This window comes from Callithrix jacchus, chromosome 1 (genome assembly GCF_049354715.1).
Source record: "Callithrix jacchus isolate 240 chromosome 1, calJac240_pri, whole genome shotgun sequence".
Classification (NCBI taxonomy): Eukaryota; Metazoa; Chordata; class Mammalia; order Primates; family Cebidae; genus Callithrix; species Callithrix jacchus.
The window spans coordinates 195,531,020-195,544,471 of record NC_133502.1 but is presented as its reverse complement, the minus strand read 5'-3'; the positions used below and the strand labels follow the sequence as shown (position 1 = coordinate 195,544,471).

At 50.5% G+C, this 13,452-nt stretch overlaps 2 protein-coding genes across 2 annotated transcripts in view; one reads left to right on the top strand and one right to left on the bottom strand.

The window, feature by feature from the left end:
- LOC128928766 (uncharacterized) overlaps positions 1 to 2,819 on the bottom strand; it is a 41,293-nt gene extending 38,474 nt beyond the window's left edge. The window contains exons 1-2 of the mRNA XM_078346394.1: positions 2,813 to 2,819; positions 871 to 987 (exon numbers count right to left, since the gene is read on the bottom strand). Coding sequence (XP_078202520.1) covers positions 871 to 987; positions 2,813 to 2,819 — 124 coding nt within the window. The remainder of the gene's footprint in view (positions 1 to 870; positions 988 to 2,812) is intronic.
- A 47-nt stretch (positions 2,820 to 2,866) lies between these two features.
- On the top strand, positions 2,867 to 13,208 carry LOC118151421 (calcineurin-binding protein cabin-1-like). Its single transcript, XM_054239608.2, has 4 exons — positions 2,867 to 3,108; positions 6,952 to 7,212; positions 10,919 to 11,070; positions 12,935 to 13,208. The coding sequence occupies exons 2-4, from the start codon at positions 6,952 to 6,954 to the stop codon at positions 13,206 to 13,208; spliced, it is 687 nt and encodes a 228-aa protein (XP_054095583.1). The 5' UTR covers positions 2,867 to 3,108.
- The last annotated feature ends 244 nt before the right edge of the window (positions 13,209 to 13,452 follow it).

Below are 13,452 nucleotides of genomic sequence, written 5' to 3'. Positions count from 1 at the left end.
GGGTGCCTATAATTTCAGCTACTTGGGAAACTGAGGGAGGAGAATTGCTTGAATCCAGGAGGGGGAGGTTGAGGTGAGCCAAGATTGCACCACTGCACTCCAGCCTGGGCAACCGAGCCAGACTCTGTCTCAAAAAATAAAAATAAAATAAAAAAAGAAAAGAAAGACCAGAGCTGGAGAGTAGCAAAAGGGTCAAAACAGATGGTATCTGGAACTACTGCAGTGGGGAAGAGGTCCCGGTATGAGGCCGGGCTCCATGCGAATACAGCATGGGCAAGTGGAGATTTATAGCCCTGGAGTAGGGTTGGGGGAGTGGGTGGAAATGGCTGAGAGGAAGCATCTCAGGGCTAAGTGGGGTTCCAGCTAACCCGACCTCCCGGGATTCCTCGGAACGCAGCCAGGCTGATCAGACATCACCTGGGGGACTGGGAATTTGATCAGATAGGGAAGGTGATCAGACGTTGAGGTTAGGTGGCTGTGGCTAAACCCACGTAGCAAGAATCTTGCTAACACTGTGCAGTGTAGACCCAACTAAGGTGGTCACTGAAGCTCTAGGTCAAAGCCTAGTTGATAAGGCTTAGAGGAGCCTGGCTCAAGATTTTTCAAGGAGAGAGTCTCTGTCACACTGCATGCCCAGGTGTGGAGACCCCTGGATTTCTGTGAGCCCTGACATCAGAGGCCTTGCGCCTGGTTCCTGCTGTCCCTTCCTGAGTTCCACCAAGTGTGTCCCGCTTGCTGGATTGTTAGTTGGTTCTCAGGCTGTCCCTGGCCTGGATGTGGGGAGAGGAGGGTGGTGGTCAGCTGCATGTCCTAGGCATGAGGGCTCCACCACTCCATCCCCGTGCTGTGCCCCAAGGAAGGCAGTCAGACTTGGGCCCTGGTCCTGGTCATCAGGGATGGGCCTCTCTGCATGGTTGATGGAGAAGGCCTCTCTGTATCCCCTGGGCTTCTGGTCTGATAAGGCTTCCCATGAGTAAATCCAGCCAGCTGTGGAAAAAGGGCAGGGAGAAACCCAGAGAAATGGGACCAGGGCTCTGGGATCGGGTGACCCTAGGCACCCCACGTCTGGATTCCCGGTTATGCCAGGCAATAACTCCCTCCTTGTCTGAGGCCATTTAAGTTGGGTTTCTGGGACCTGAAGGATGGCTCTGTGCCATGGTCTGTAAGAGACACTGCACATGTGCTCTGGAATCATGGTGGGAGAGGCACCTGGCAATGCTATCCCAGACCCGATACTGCACAGAAAAGGCCTAGCAATCGCATCATAGAGATGCAACTAAACTCGGAAATGCAAGAAGAACAGACACGACACTTGCACAATATAAGGGCACATTTAAGTCTTTTAGAGAAGAGCTCCCACGTGCAAGTATGGGGGGCTAGGATAGAGAATGGCTGAAAGTAAACAGATGGAGAAAGATACATGAAATTCCTACTCAAAAGAAAACTGGTGTAGTTATATAGATATCAGATAGAAGAAAATTTAAGGTAAAAGGTATCATCTGGAATCAATAGGGCTATTTTATGCTAATAAAAGTTTTATTTAGACTGGGCACGGTAGCTCACGCCTGTAATCCCAGCACTTTGGGGAGCCAAGGCAGGTGGATCATGTGGTTAGGAGTTCGAGACTAGCCTGGCCAACATGGCAAAAGGCCATCTCTACTAAAAATGCAAAAATTAGCTGGATGTGGTGGTGGGTGCCTGTAATCCCAGCTACTTGGGAGGCTGAGGCAGGAGAATCATTTGAACGTGGGAGGCAGAGGTTGCAGTGAGCCAAAATCACACCATTGCACTCCAGCCTGGGCAACAGGGTAAGATTCTGTCTCAAAAAAAAAAAAAAATTATTTTAGCTGGGTGTGGTAGGTCATGCCTGTAATCCCAGCACTTTGGAAGGCTGAGATGAGTGGATCACCTGAGGTCAGGAGTTCAAGACAAACCTGGCCAATATGGTGAAATCTCATTTCTACTAAAAATACAATAATTAGCCGAGTGTGGTGGCACTTGCCTGTAATCCCGGCTACTCTGGAGGCTGAGGCAGGAGAATCACTTGAGCCTGGGAGGTGGAGGTTGCAGTGAGCCAAGAATGTGCCATTGCACTCCAGCCTGGGCGACATGAGGGAAACTCAGTCTCATAAAGAAAAGAAGAAAAGATTTACCTCATCAGGAGGTCATAAGTATTTTTTGTTTTTGTTTTGAGACAAGGTCCCACTCTGTTGCCCAGGCTGGAGTGCAGTGGTGTGATCATGGCTCATCGCAGGCTAGACCTGGGCTCAGGTGATCCTCCCACCTCAGCCTCCCAAGCAGCTGGGACTACAGGTGCAAGCCACCATACCTAACTGGTTTTTAATTTTAACTAGGTTTCACCCTGCTTCCCAGGCTGGTTTCAAACTTCTGGGATCAAGTGATCCTCCTGCCTTGGCCTCACAAAGTGATCGGATTTTAGGCATAAGCCACCAACCAGACCAACAGTTTTAAATCTGTATACACCTAATAATGTATGTACATTTTGTCTCATAATGCCCACAGATCTTCTCTTGAAGTAGGTCTTCTAAGCCCTATGTCACAGGTTAGGAATGAAGGTTCAGAGATATGGCAGGTCTAGGTCACGTTCATGGCATTAGTGAGTGGCAGAGCTGGGCTCTGGGCCCTGGTGTGGGAAGAGAGCTTCCATGGTGTCCAGACATAGTGCCCTCAGGTAAACAAAACTGTCTCATTCATACTTTATTCTTGTCCACACATCCATGCTGGGAGTTCACTGATGACTCTCCCCTGAGGCTCAAGCTTTGCCATGGTCAGTCTCACAGGCTATCATTACCTTCCATGCTGTCCATGCAGTGTTGTTTTTAGCTGGTGCTTTTGTTACCACCACAGGTTTGATTCCTGGGCAGGCATGGCTCTGGCCCGGGCTAGCCGCATTCAGGACAAGCTGAACTCCAATGAGCTGAAGAGTGATGGGCCCATTTGGAAGCATGCCACGCCTGTCTTGAACTGCTTCCGTCGGGCCCTGGAGATTGACAGCTCCAACTTATCCCTATGGATTGAGTATGGTACCATGTCCTATGCCAGCTGAAGCAGTGGAGAGGCGAGCTGCCCCCTGAGCTCGTGCAGCAGGTGAGGAGGGGTTGCTGCAGATGGGCCTGCCATCCTTCTGTCCAGACATAGTGCCCTCAGGTAAACAAAACTCTGTCTCATTCGTACTTTATTCTTGTCCACACATCCATGCTGGGAGTTCACTGATGACTGGGAGTCCTCCCCTTGAGACTCGAGCTATACCATGGTCAGTGACAACTTGGTCCCTGGTCTTTGGACATCTCGTCTAGTGTAGACAGATTTAGGGACAGGCTTTTAGGCTTTTAGACCCAACTGGTCAGCCATTAGTTATAGTGTAGTTGAGAGGTAGGGAGGGGAGAGGTAATGGCCACCAGAAGTAGCTATTTCTTCTCTTTTTCCTCAAAGGAACTTGTTGGATCCTTGTAAAATTCTTAAGCTTAGGATGGGATTTTGAAGTCTCTCTTGGTAGGGGATTACTCTAGTGCAGGATGCTGAGTCTGGCCTTAGGTCTCTGTTCAGTAGGGTACCCTTGGTTCCTTGAGATGGAAGCGAAGGAGCCATACTGACATGTTTAGGCCAGTGCAGCAGTAGCAGTAGTACAGTAGCACTGCACCCTGGAAGAGGAGAGGGGAAAGAAGTGTCAGCACAGCCTTGTCTTCAGCATTGCTTCCTTTAAAAAATTACTCTTGGCCAGCCGTGGTGGCTCACACTTTCGATCCCAGCACTTTGCAAGACCGAGGCGGGCAGATCATGAAGTCAGGAGTTGAAGACCAGCCTGACCAACATGGTGAAACCCCGTCTCTACTAAAAATACAAAAATTAGCAGGGCGTGGTGGTGCATGCCTGTAATCCCAGCTATTCAGGAGGCTGAGGCAGGAGAATTGCTTAAACCTGGGAGGCGGAGGTTGCAGTGAGCCAAGATCACGCCACTCGCACTCCAGCCTGTGGAGTGCCCAACCTGGGCAACAGAGTGAAACTCTATCTCAAAAATAAAATAAAATACTCTTAAATCTTACAAGGGACACAGGCTTCTTTAAATCAATATTAAGGGCAAAGCTCAGATCCCTCTGGCTGCCCCTACCACCTCAGAAATAGTTAGGCTTGTTTTGTTCTAGACTTTAAAAAAAATACTTTTTATACATAAATACATACTCCTAGAAAAAAACACCAATCTAAATGCTATCATAGTGTATATAGTACTCAGCTGCCTTTTTCACTCAGCACCATGATATTGAGTTCTATCCATGATAATTCCTATGGATCTAGTACATTCTTTTAACTGCTGCAACCCTATTTTATTGTAACTGTTCTGCACAAAAGTCCCTTGCAGGATTCTATTTGTGTTGCAGTGGCCCCAGAGTCGTGCAGGCTGGGGACTGAAGCTGCTGCCCTGGGATGCAAAGCCTCACTCCCCAAGAGGCCTTCCCTGTAACAGCAGGAGCTCCAGTATCCTCTGCTGGGGCACAGTGGGCTGAGCTGATCATGGTCCTTGGGATTTTCTCCCTAGTCTTCCACCAATGATGCCAAATGAGATTTGGCAGAGTGGGAATTCTCCAGGAAATAAATGGAGTGAGAAGTCATGGTGCCCTTTCTGCCATTGGCACTGGTTTGTAGAGCTTCGTTTGTAGAGGTCCCCCCTGGAAGGGAACAGGGAAGTTAGGGAGTGGGTAAGGAGACTGAACTCAACTTTCTACACACCTTTGCCCCTTGCCTTGTTCTTTCCTCTACTTAGGCTTATAGCCTTTGGGACTGAACTCGGTGTTGATCTGATGGAAGCCATTGGCACAGGAAGCTCAGGTCCTGAAAGTGGGTTCCCAAGGCATCTTGCTGGAGTGTTAGGGTGGTAGGAGGGAGATGGAAATCCACCAGGAATGCAGATGTCCCAACAGGGAGGGAGGGAAGGTCGGGGGGAGGTTTTCCATAGTTGTCCGTGGTAAAAACTGCCTCACAGGGCTGCCTTGTGCCTCCTGGGTTCTTTCCACCTCTGGAGAGACAGCTTCCAACCCTGAAATGTGTCATGGGGACACAGTCCCCTGATGGCTGTTTTTCTGTCTGAATTTATTGTGTCTTAAGGATGGGCTTCAGGACACATGTTAACAGCTGTTCGAGCTTCTGTATGCTTAAGCTGCTGCCTACAAACTCCTCAGAGGCGGTGGTATAGGAGAACAAATGCTTTCCCCATGATGTTAATTCTCAGGGAAGAGGAAAGGCCTTAGAGCTAGGAGTTTCTAGCTGTGGGACCTGGAAGCAGTAACCTGGCATTTCTGTTGTTCCTTCTCCAAGGCAGTATTGTGAGAGTTCATTGGGAACACCTGTCTTCAGCCATCTCCTGAGCCCCTCTTATGGACACCCCGTATGCAAGGTGAATAAGGTGCCTGTTCTGTTCTGAGGACAGCAAGGTAGTGAGAGGGTGTCTATCAGAGCTTCTGAAACACAGCAGGCCCTAGGTGACTGCCCCTTCTGTTCCTGTCTGAGGTTTTGTGACTGCCACACCAGAAGGACAGGGACATTGGCAGTGTGCCCTGTATGGGGAAGGGGTGGAGGCCTAGCCTCTTGCCAAGGATCTGCATGGTACTAGATGCCAGCCCAGACAGGGCTCTTCACAGCCACCCTCTCTTTCTTGGCAGGTGGTTGTCATAGGTGCCAGTGGCAGAACAAGATGGGCAGTGGGGCTAGTGACTTGGTCCAGGTCACACAGCTACAAAGTAGTTCGTGTAGAAGGACTTCATTTCAGCCATTGCCTTTTACTTCAGCACATTTGCAACACAGTTCCATCTTGGAGGGGATGTGGTGGAGTCACCTGGTTGGTCCCGTGTTTGGCCCTGCACTGTGATTCTGCCGTATTTCACCCGGTGGTGATCTCTCAATTCCTACGAGGTCTTTTTTTTTTCTCCTGAGAAGTGTCTGACAGAACACTGGGTAGCAGATTGCTACCAGTGGTCCTGGGGCCATTGCTATAAGGTTTTCACATAAACAAGCACCCACTGGACAGACGTCCAAGGGCAGGCTCGACTTGGCTGGATGAGAACATGAGGCACCTCCTGCAGGCTGCAGCAGCTGCCCTTGCCAGAGACCTGCCTGCAGCCTCTTCCCCTCTCACTGGCCCCTGAGGTCAGGCAGGAAGAGGCTTTGGCTTCCCTGCCATTGATCCAGGACCACAGAGAGAAGGGATCAGAGACGTGGGCTGCTCAGAGCAGCTCTGTGCGCCCACACAGCCAGGCTTCTCTCTAGCTTCCAGCCCAGAATTCTGGAGTGAGGGTTCCCGAGTTTGCCTGGCAGCTGACTAGGGTTGGGACGCCTCTTAAAAGGTGACCCTCTGTGCTAGCTGTTTCCTTCCTTCAGGCTGTGAGAGGGTGGCTGGAGGTGCTTGCTGCAAATGCGGTCTCCTGGTCAGTGAGTCTTGAGTGGGGCTCAGGAATTTGCCCTTCTATAAGTACTCCACATCTCTCTTAAAGAGCACAGAGGAGATAGTGGGAAGTCCTGTTGTACCCCAGGGGTACACACCCTCTCCTGCGCAGTGGAGCTGGGTGCTGGATGCATGTCCTCTTCAGTGCTGTAGGGCCGGGTGTTATTAGTAAATGTCCTCTCCAGTGCTGTGGAGCAGGGTGCTCGGTGAATCTGTGTTACATGCTATAGGGGGAAAGTAGAAAAAAGCACCCTGGTTGACATGAGGTAACCTGAATTTAAGTCCTCTGTGCCTTGCTTGGTATGTGCTTTTGAGGAACCCCCAGGCCTTTCCACACTTCAGTGTCACCAGCTGTGAAACGGTGAGAGCATTTCTGTGTCTGTTGTTGACAGGAGTATAAATTTGCAAATAGGTCAGCAGAGCTTTGTACAGGAAAAAGTCTGATCCCTGGACAGGTTCAGGCCTAAGGCTAGCCCAGTCTCATGGTCTTCTTACAGATGGAGGGCCGGCGTGACAGCATGCTAGAGACAGCCAGGCACTGTTTCACATCAGCAGCCCACTGTGAGGGTGACGGTGACGAAGAGGAGTGGCTCATCCACTACATGCTGGGCAAGGTGGCTGAGAAGCAGCAGCAGCCACCCACCGTTTACCTGCTGCACTACAGGCAGGCTGGCCACTACCTGCACGAGGAGGCTGCCCGCTACCCCAAGAAGATCCACTACCACAACCCACCCGAGCTGACCATGGAGGCCCTGGAGGTGACACCATGCTGGCCCTGGGTGGGGAAGCAGGGCAAGGGCAGCCTGGTTTATCTGTCTCCCTGGGGATGGGGCTCAAGGTTCCAGTGACCCCCCACCTTCAACCTGCCGGAAACTTATCTGTGTTGAGCAGCTTCATGTGCAGTTGAATTAAAACAGCATTTCCTCTCTTTTCCCAAGAGGTATTTATCATCCTTTCTGGGAGGGTGACCATTTTGTTCTTATCTCTCGGAAGAAAATCGTCTTTCCTCATTAATACACACAGGTTCTAAGAACCTGACCTTGGTGATGATAGTCAGTGCCACATAGCATCTCCCAGGCCCAGGACATTCTCACTCTGTAGCCTGGCAGGAGGGCAGGCACCCTTGCCTCCAGGGTACAAATGAGACATCCAAGGCCCAACCTGTGCCCAGGCTACCCCAGGTTGGCAGGGGCTGAGCTAGGGTGAGCAACCTGCTCTCTTGTCCCCCAGTTTGGGGTCTTCTGGTTGTTGTTCAAGAAAAGAGCAGTTTTTTACTGCCTGGATTTTCTCTCATGATTTCCAGTGTTTCTGATGAATGCTTTCACTGTTGCTCACAGCAGTCTTGTGAGGCAAGCTGGACAGCCCTGATTGTCGATTTTGCGGGCAGGAAAACCAAGGACGTTGGTGGAGATCCAGATATGCTTGGTTCAGCCCAGGACTTGAGGCTTCCAGAGGTCCTGTGTATGCTGGCCTTGCCCTTTCTGAGGCTATGTGCCCAGTCTCTACCAGCCTCACAATCCTCAGCAAGCCTCTTGGAGTATGGACAGAATCTACTGCTTACTTTTTTCTGCCTTTGTGATTTTTTTCCTGAGTATAAAATTAACGTGTGTGTGTGTGTGTGTGTGTTTAAAGAGATTCAAACAACTCACAAGAGTATGCAGTGTAAATGTGAAGACCCCTAATGATTCCAGTATGCCCTTCCATAATCCCGAACAGTTTGCTATGTCCCTGTATGTCCAGATTTTTTCCTATTAACATATAAATGTATAGTAACATTTTCTTACGATTTTGCAGCTTGCCTTTTCGCTGGACAAAATGTAATGGAAGGCGTGGTGAGCTTCCCTGCCTGCCCTAGTGCCCTGTAGTTTAGCAGGGCATTTGTTTGTCTGCACAGCCCCTTAGTAGGTTTGGTTTCCTCTCTACTTCTTGCCATGACATGGCACAGACAGTGCATGTCCTTATACTTGTAGCAGGGAGCACATCATGAGTATTTCCAAGGGTAAAGTCCAGACAGCCTGGCACGTGGAATTGCCAGGTTGTTTAACATTTTGGTCAACAGTGCTCCTTAATCCAGTGGTTGTACTGACTGATGAGAGTGTCTGCTTTCCCTCAGCCATCTTGATGAGCTCCTCTTTTTAATATTTGCTAATTTTGTGAACAAACAAAAATGTTTCATTTCGGCCAGGCATGGTGACTCACAACTTTAATCCCAACACTTTGGGAGTCCGAGGAGGGTGGATCACCTGAGGTCGGGAGTTCAAGACCAGCCTGATGAATGTGGTGAAATCCCATGTCTACTAAAAATTAGCCAGGCATGGTGGTACAGGCCTGTAGTCCCAGCTACTTGGGAGGCTGAGCTGGGAGGATCACTTGAGCCTGGGAGGTGGAGGTTGCGGTGAACCAAGATTGTGCCACTGCACTCCAGCTTGGGTGACAGAGTGAGACCCTGTCTCAAAAAAAGTCTCATTTTAAAAAACTTCTTTGGGTTAGGCGTGGCAGCTTACACCTGTAAATCCCAGCACTTGGGGAGGATTGCTTGAGTCCAGGAGTTCCAGATGTAGAGCTGGGGATCTCAGAGGCTAGTGGGCAGCATGATGAGACCCCCATCTCTACAAAAAATGAAAGATTAACCAGGCCTGGTGGGATGCCCCTGTAGTCCCAGAAACTTGGGAGGCTGAGGTGGGAGTATCGCTTGAGCCCAGGAGGTCGAGACTGTCAGCCCGGGTGACAGAGAGACCTTGTCTAAAATAAAAAACAATTTGCCTGTTTTGGGGCCATAGTCACTGGGCTCATGGAGAAGTGTGGAAGCACAGCTTCCTGTTGAATGCTATCTCAGCAGCAGTAGCCTAGCTGCTCCCATTCACAGCCCTGGGTCTCACGTTCTTCCCTGTCATAGTGCTCATGCTGTCCACCTGGGGGGATGTACCTTGAAAGAAGCCACCTTTGGGGTAAGAAGACTAAGGCCCAGAAGAATGATGTGACTTGCCTTAAGTCACTTGTAGGAAAAGAGAGGAGTTGGGCCAGATGCCCACTGAGCCCATCATTCTCACATGGCACCTCTGGGAAGCCACTGAACCTGCCTGTGACCCTCAGAAAGATGATGTCAACTCTGTTTTCCTCCATAGTTTTGTCTTCAAGGTTTAGCCTCTGCTACTACCTGATAGAGCAGATGAGCAGGCAGGATGGTAGCCCCAGCGGTCCCATCCTGCGATGTCCAGATGAGGAACCAAGGCCTCAGATATGGGGCCCACCATCCCCCAGCACACTATGCTGGCTCCAAGGAGAGCAAGCACACATAGTTAATTTGGGGAGCATCCCATTCCACGCAACCAATGTAGCCATGTAACTTTGAGTCAGCTGGTACATGTGTGTATCTTGTGTTAAAAATGACATTTCTCTGAACATTTTAACTGTCTCCAGATGAAAATTCTCCTCTGCTACTTTGCCTTCATTCAAGATACTCTACCCACTACCTGGATGAACTTTACCACTTGAAGGCTTTGCCTTCCCCCAGGTCTGGCCACCTGAGTGTGCGTGGGTGCTTCGGATGGTTTCCTACATCTAAAAGTAGAGTTGCTGGGCCAATTTCTCTGTGCTCTATAGGTGGGCTAGAGGTGGAGGGGTGGTGGATTGAGCCCCCCTCTGTCTAGGATGCCCCCTTGAGAGTGTTGCCATCAGGTGTCTCTCCCGGGTGAGGGAGGTTGCTTAGCCAGGACCTACTGTGTCAGCAGTTCTGAGCCTTCATGCCCCAAACTGTGCCCAACAGGTGGAAGCCTGCATCATACCCACACCTATGTGAGAAGGTCAGGTCAGACCTGGGTTTAACCTGGCCCTGGGCATTCCTGGCTATGAGGCTTTGGACAATTCTTCACCCATTGTAAATTGAGGAATTTGGTAAGGACTTGAGGAAATGGAGGAAAACACAGGGCCCAGTGGATGCAATGAGCTGCCTGACCACCCATCCCCCTGCCACACCCACTGGGAAGGGGTTCTCAAGGCCTGTGGGTGCCTGGCTCTGCCCAAGGGCTGAACTATAGACAGAAATCCAACCTAGTCCTTGTTTCAGGGAGTCCAGAGTTCAACGGGGAGACAGATGTAGCGGCTCACTTTCTTTGGGTGCCCACAGAAGGGCACAAAGAGAACAGTGGCACTGTGGCGGGAGGCAGTGCCCAGTGAACGGAGCTGAAGGGTTATCACAATGAGTGGTTATTACTTTCATCTCACTACCATGTGCCTGAGTTACTGGGTGAACATTACGCTGGAATTCTGTCAGTATACATTTTAATTTTCACAGCTTGTTTTCAATTACTTGTAGGATGGCTGATTTAAAAGCTAACAAAAACAGGCAGTGTGTGGCAGCCTGTTGCCCTGGTCATAGGCCTATTTCCAGTGTGGCTGACTGGCTTGTGGAACAAACCTTAGCAACTGGGAAGGCTGCTCACACCAGAGGTGTCGTTCTCCTAGGTGTACTTCCGGCTCCATGCTTCCATCCTGAAGCTCCTGGGGAAGCCCGATTCTGGAGTTGGTGCAGAGGTCCTGGTCAACTTTATGAAGGAGGCTGCAGAAGGACCCTTTGCCAGGGGTGAGGAGAAGAACACACCGAAAGCTTCAGAAAAGTGAGTAGCACCCTTTAGGTGACCCCTAGCAGCTTACCCCATCTGCATCCCAGATGGCTTGTTTACTGTAATGTGGTGTTCAGAGGGTTGCTGCACAGTAAACTACAACTCTTGAAGTCCCTAGGACCCATCTGGACACTCCCATTTGCTGGGCCAAGGTATTTATGTTGAATCTGAGAAGAAGAGGGTGAGTGTGAGTCCTCTTACCCTGTAGTCGTATTTAGTGCTACTCTATTCTCAGGGGCAAGTCCTGGGGAGAAGCTGATGCCCTCCTGCCCTCTCCACTGGGGCACAGCCATGTTCTGTGCAGAACACTCTTAGAAGTCAGTTTTTGCTTTGCAGACTCTTGCCCCTGGGTCTTTGCCAAGGCCTCATCTGCTGCCGGTTCTCTCGAGAAGCAGTGAGAGGTGTGGGAAGTGTGGGCTTCTCTTGTGGTGGCAGAGAGCTCGGAGAAACTGGGGCTCAGGTGTGGTCCCCTCAGTGGGCCTGGACTGACCCCAGTCTCCCTGGGGTTATAAGTCATCTCTGCAGCCCAGACTTCTTTCACTCCAGGCCCAGGTCCTGGTGCTGCTCTACCCTCTGGGGCAAGTCTTAGGGAGAAAGATTGGTTTGGGGTGACAAGGGGAATATTGCAGCTGCTCATTAATCTCATTAACTGATTCTTGTGCTTCCAAGACATGCTCAGGGTTGCCATCTGCCAGCTTGCTCACCTGGGAGCCAGAGGAGGGCTCAGCTCACCCCATCTCTGGGACCGATGCCTGGCTGGGCACTGTGTGGAGTCCATTTTAGTGCCAGAGAGGCCTGCACTCAGGCTCTGCGCTTGAGGGCTGTCTGCTTCTGGCCATAGATAGCCTGTGTGACGTGTGCCACAGGTGAGCCAGCTCCACAGAGCGGGTGCCCTCAGCTTATAGCAGGCCTGTGCATGGCAGCCAGTGTGCTCAGAAGTTACAGATACCCATTTGGTAGTCACAAAGGGCCCCCAGCATACAATGATACTTACTTTCATTGATCATAATTCTGTTGACATTTTTTTAATTTGTTGACATTTTTGTACAAATAAGACATGAGTACATTCTAGTTACAGAACATTCAGGTAGTATATAAACATGTAGACTAAAATGTGACAGATCTCTTCTCCTTAAAAGTCAGCCACTATTCACAGTTTAATTTCCTAAATCATTTTCTGTATTTATAACACTTACACACACATACAATTGTGGGATTTCTTTTATTTTCTAAAAATGAACTACAGAAGGTATTATTCTAGAGTTTGCTTTTTCCCCTGACAGTGGGTCTGGGCACAGTCCATAGAGATGGTACCCCATTCACCTCGTTCTTTCTCGTGACTACTTACTGTACCATAGTATGGATGTTCTGTTTTACGTAACCACTCCAGTGGACATGGAGAGTGTTTCTGATGTTTCTGCTCAACCATGTTGCGGCACATATCCTTGTACATGTGTGAGCATGCAGTAAATGCAGCTGTGTTTCTGCCCGCCCATTTGTCAGGGGTGAAATTTGTCAGGCTGTCACACAGAAGGCATTGACATAGCATAGAGAGATGCGAGGGAGCTTCTGAGGAAAGACACGTTGGCTCCCCTATAGAGCCTCCTGGGGCCTGAGATGCAGAAATGCGGGTTGTACCCTGCGAGAAATATTAAGCAACATCCAGTTAGGAGACAGAGCCTGTGTGGGTGCTGTGAGGGCAACTCTGGGCTGTGTGACACCAGACAGATGGGGCAGGGGCCACCAGAGGTGCATGGGAGCAGCGGGCTCTGGGAAGGGCACTCACCCACACCATCACACATCTGTTTCAATGTGAGGTGGAGACTCTGACCTATTCCCCAAACCTCTGATCCCACAGGGAGAAGGCCTGCCTGGTGGACGAGGACTCCCACTCTTCAGCTGGGACACTGCCGGGCCCCGGAGCCTCCCTCCCCTCCTCCTCTGGCCCAGGTCTGACATCCCCACCTTACACAGCCACTCCGATTGACCACGACTACGTCAAATGTAAAAAACCCCACCAGCAGGCAACGCCGGACGGTACAGTCCCTGTTCTCCCTACTGCCAGCCCAGGGCGGCACATCAATCACGGGGAGGGTGCTTGGGCGACTCATTTTGTCACTTTGTTTTGGTGAGCGGGGTGGTGGGTCTGGGGTGACATGGGCAATGTTGCGGCTGCTCATTAACCTCATGGATTCACGGTGATTCTTGTGCTTCTGAGACATGCTCAGGGTCGCCACCTGCCAGCTTGCCCACCTGGGAGCCAGGGGAGGGGCAGGCCAGGCTATGGCATCTCACCTCTTTGAGCCTTCTTTTTCCCACCTGCAATATGGAAGGCAGTTAGAAGACTGTGGCCTCCTGGAATGGCTCCTGGTGCAG

Excerpts from the sequence above, each read along its gene's own strand:
- LOC118151421 (XM_054239608.2), top strand. The coding sequence starts at position 6,952 with ATGGAGGGCCGGCGTGACAGCATGCTAGAGACAGCCAGGCACTGTTTC. Across the intron at positions 7,213-10,918 it reads TGACCATGGAGGCCCTGGAG|GTGTACTTCCGGCTCCATGC; the intron begins GTGACACCATGC and ends TCGTTCTCCTAG. Across the intron at positions 11,071-12,934 it reads ACACCGAAAGCTTCAGAAAA|GGAGAAGGCCTGCCTGGTGG; the intron begins GTGAGTAGCACC and ends CTGATCCCACAG.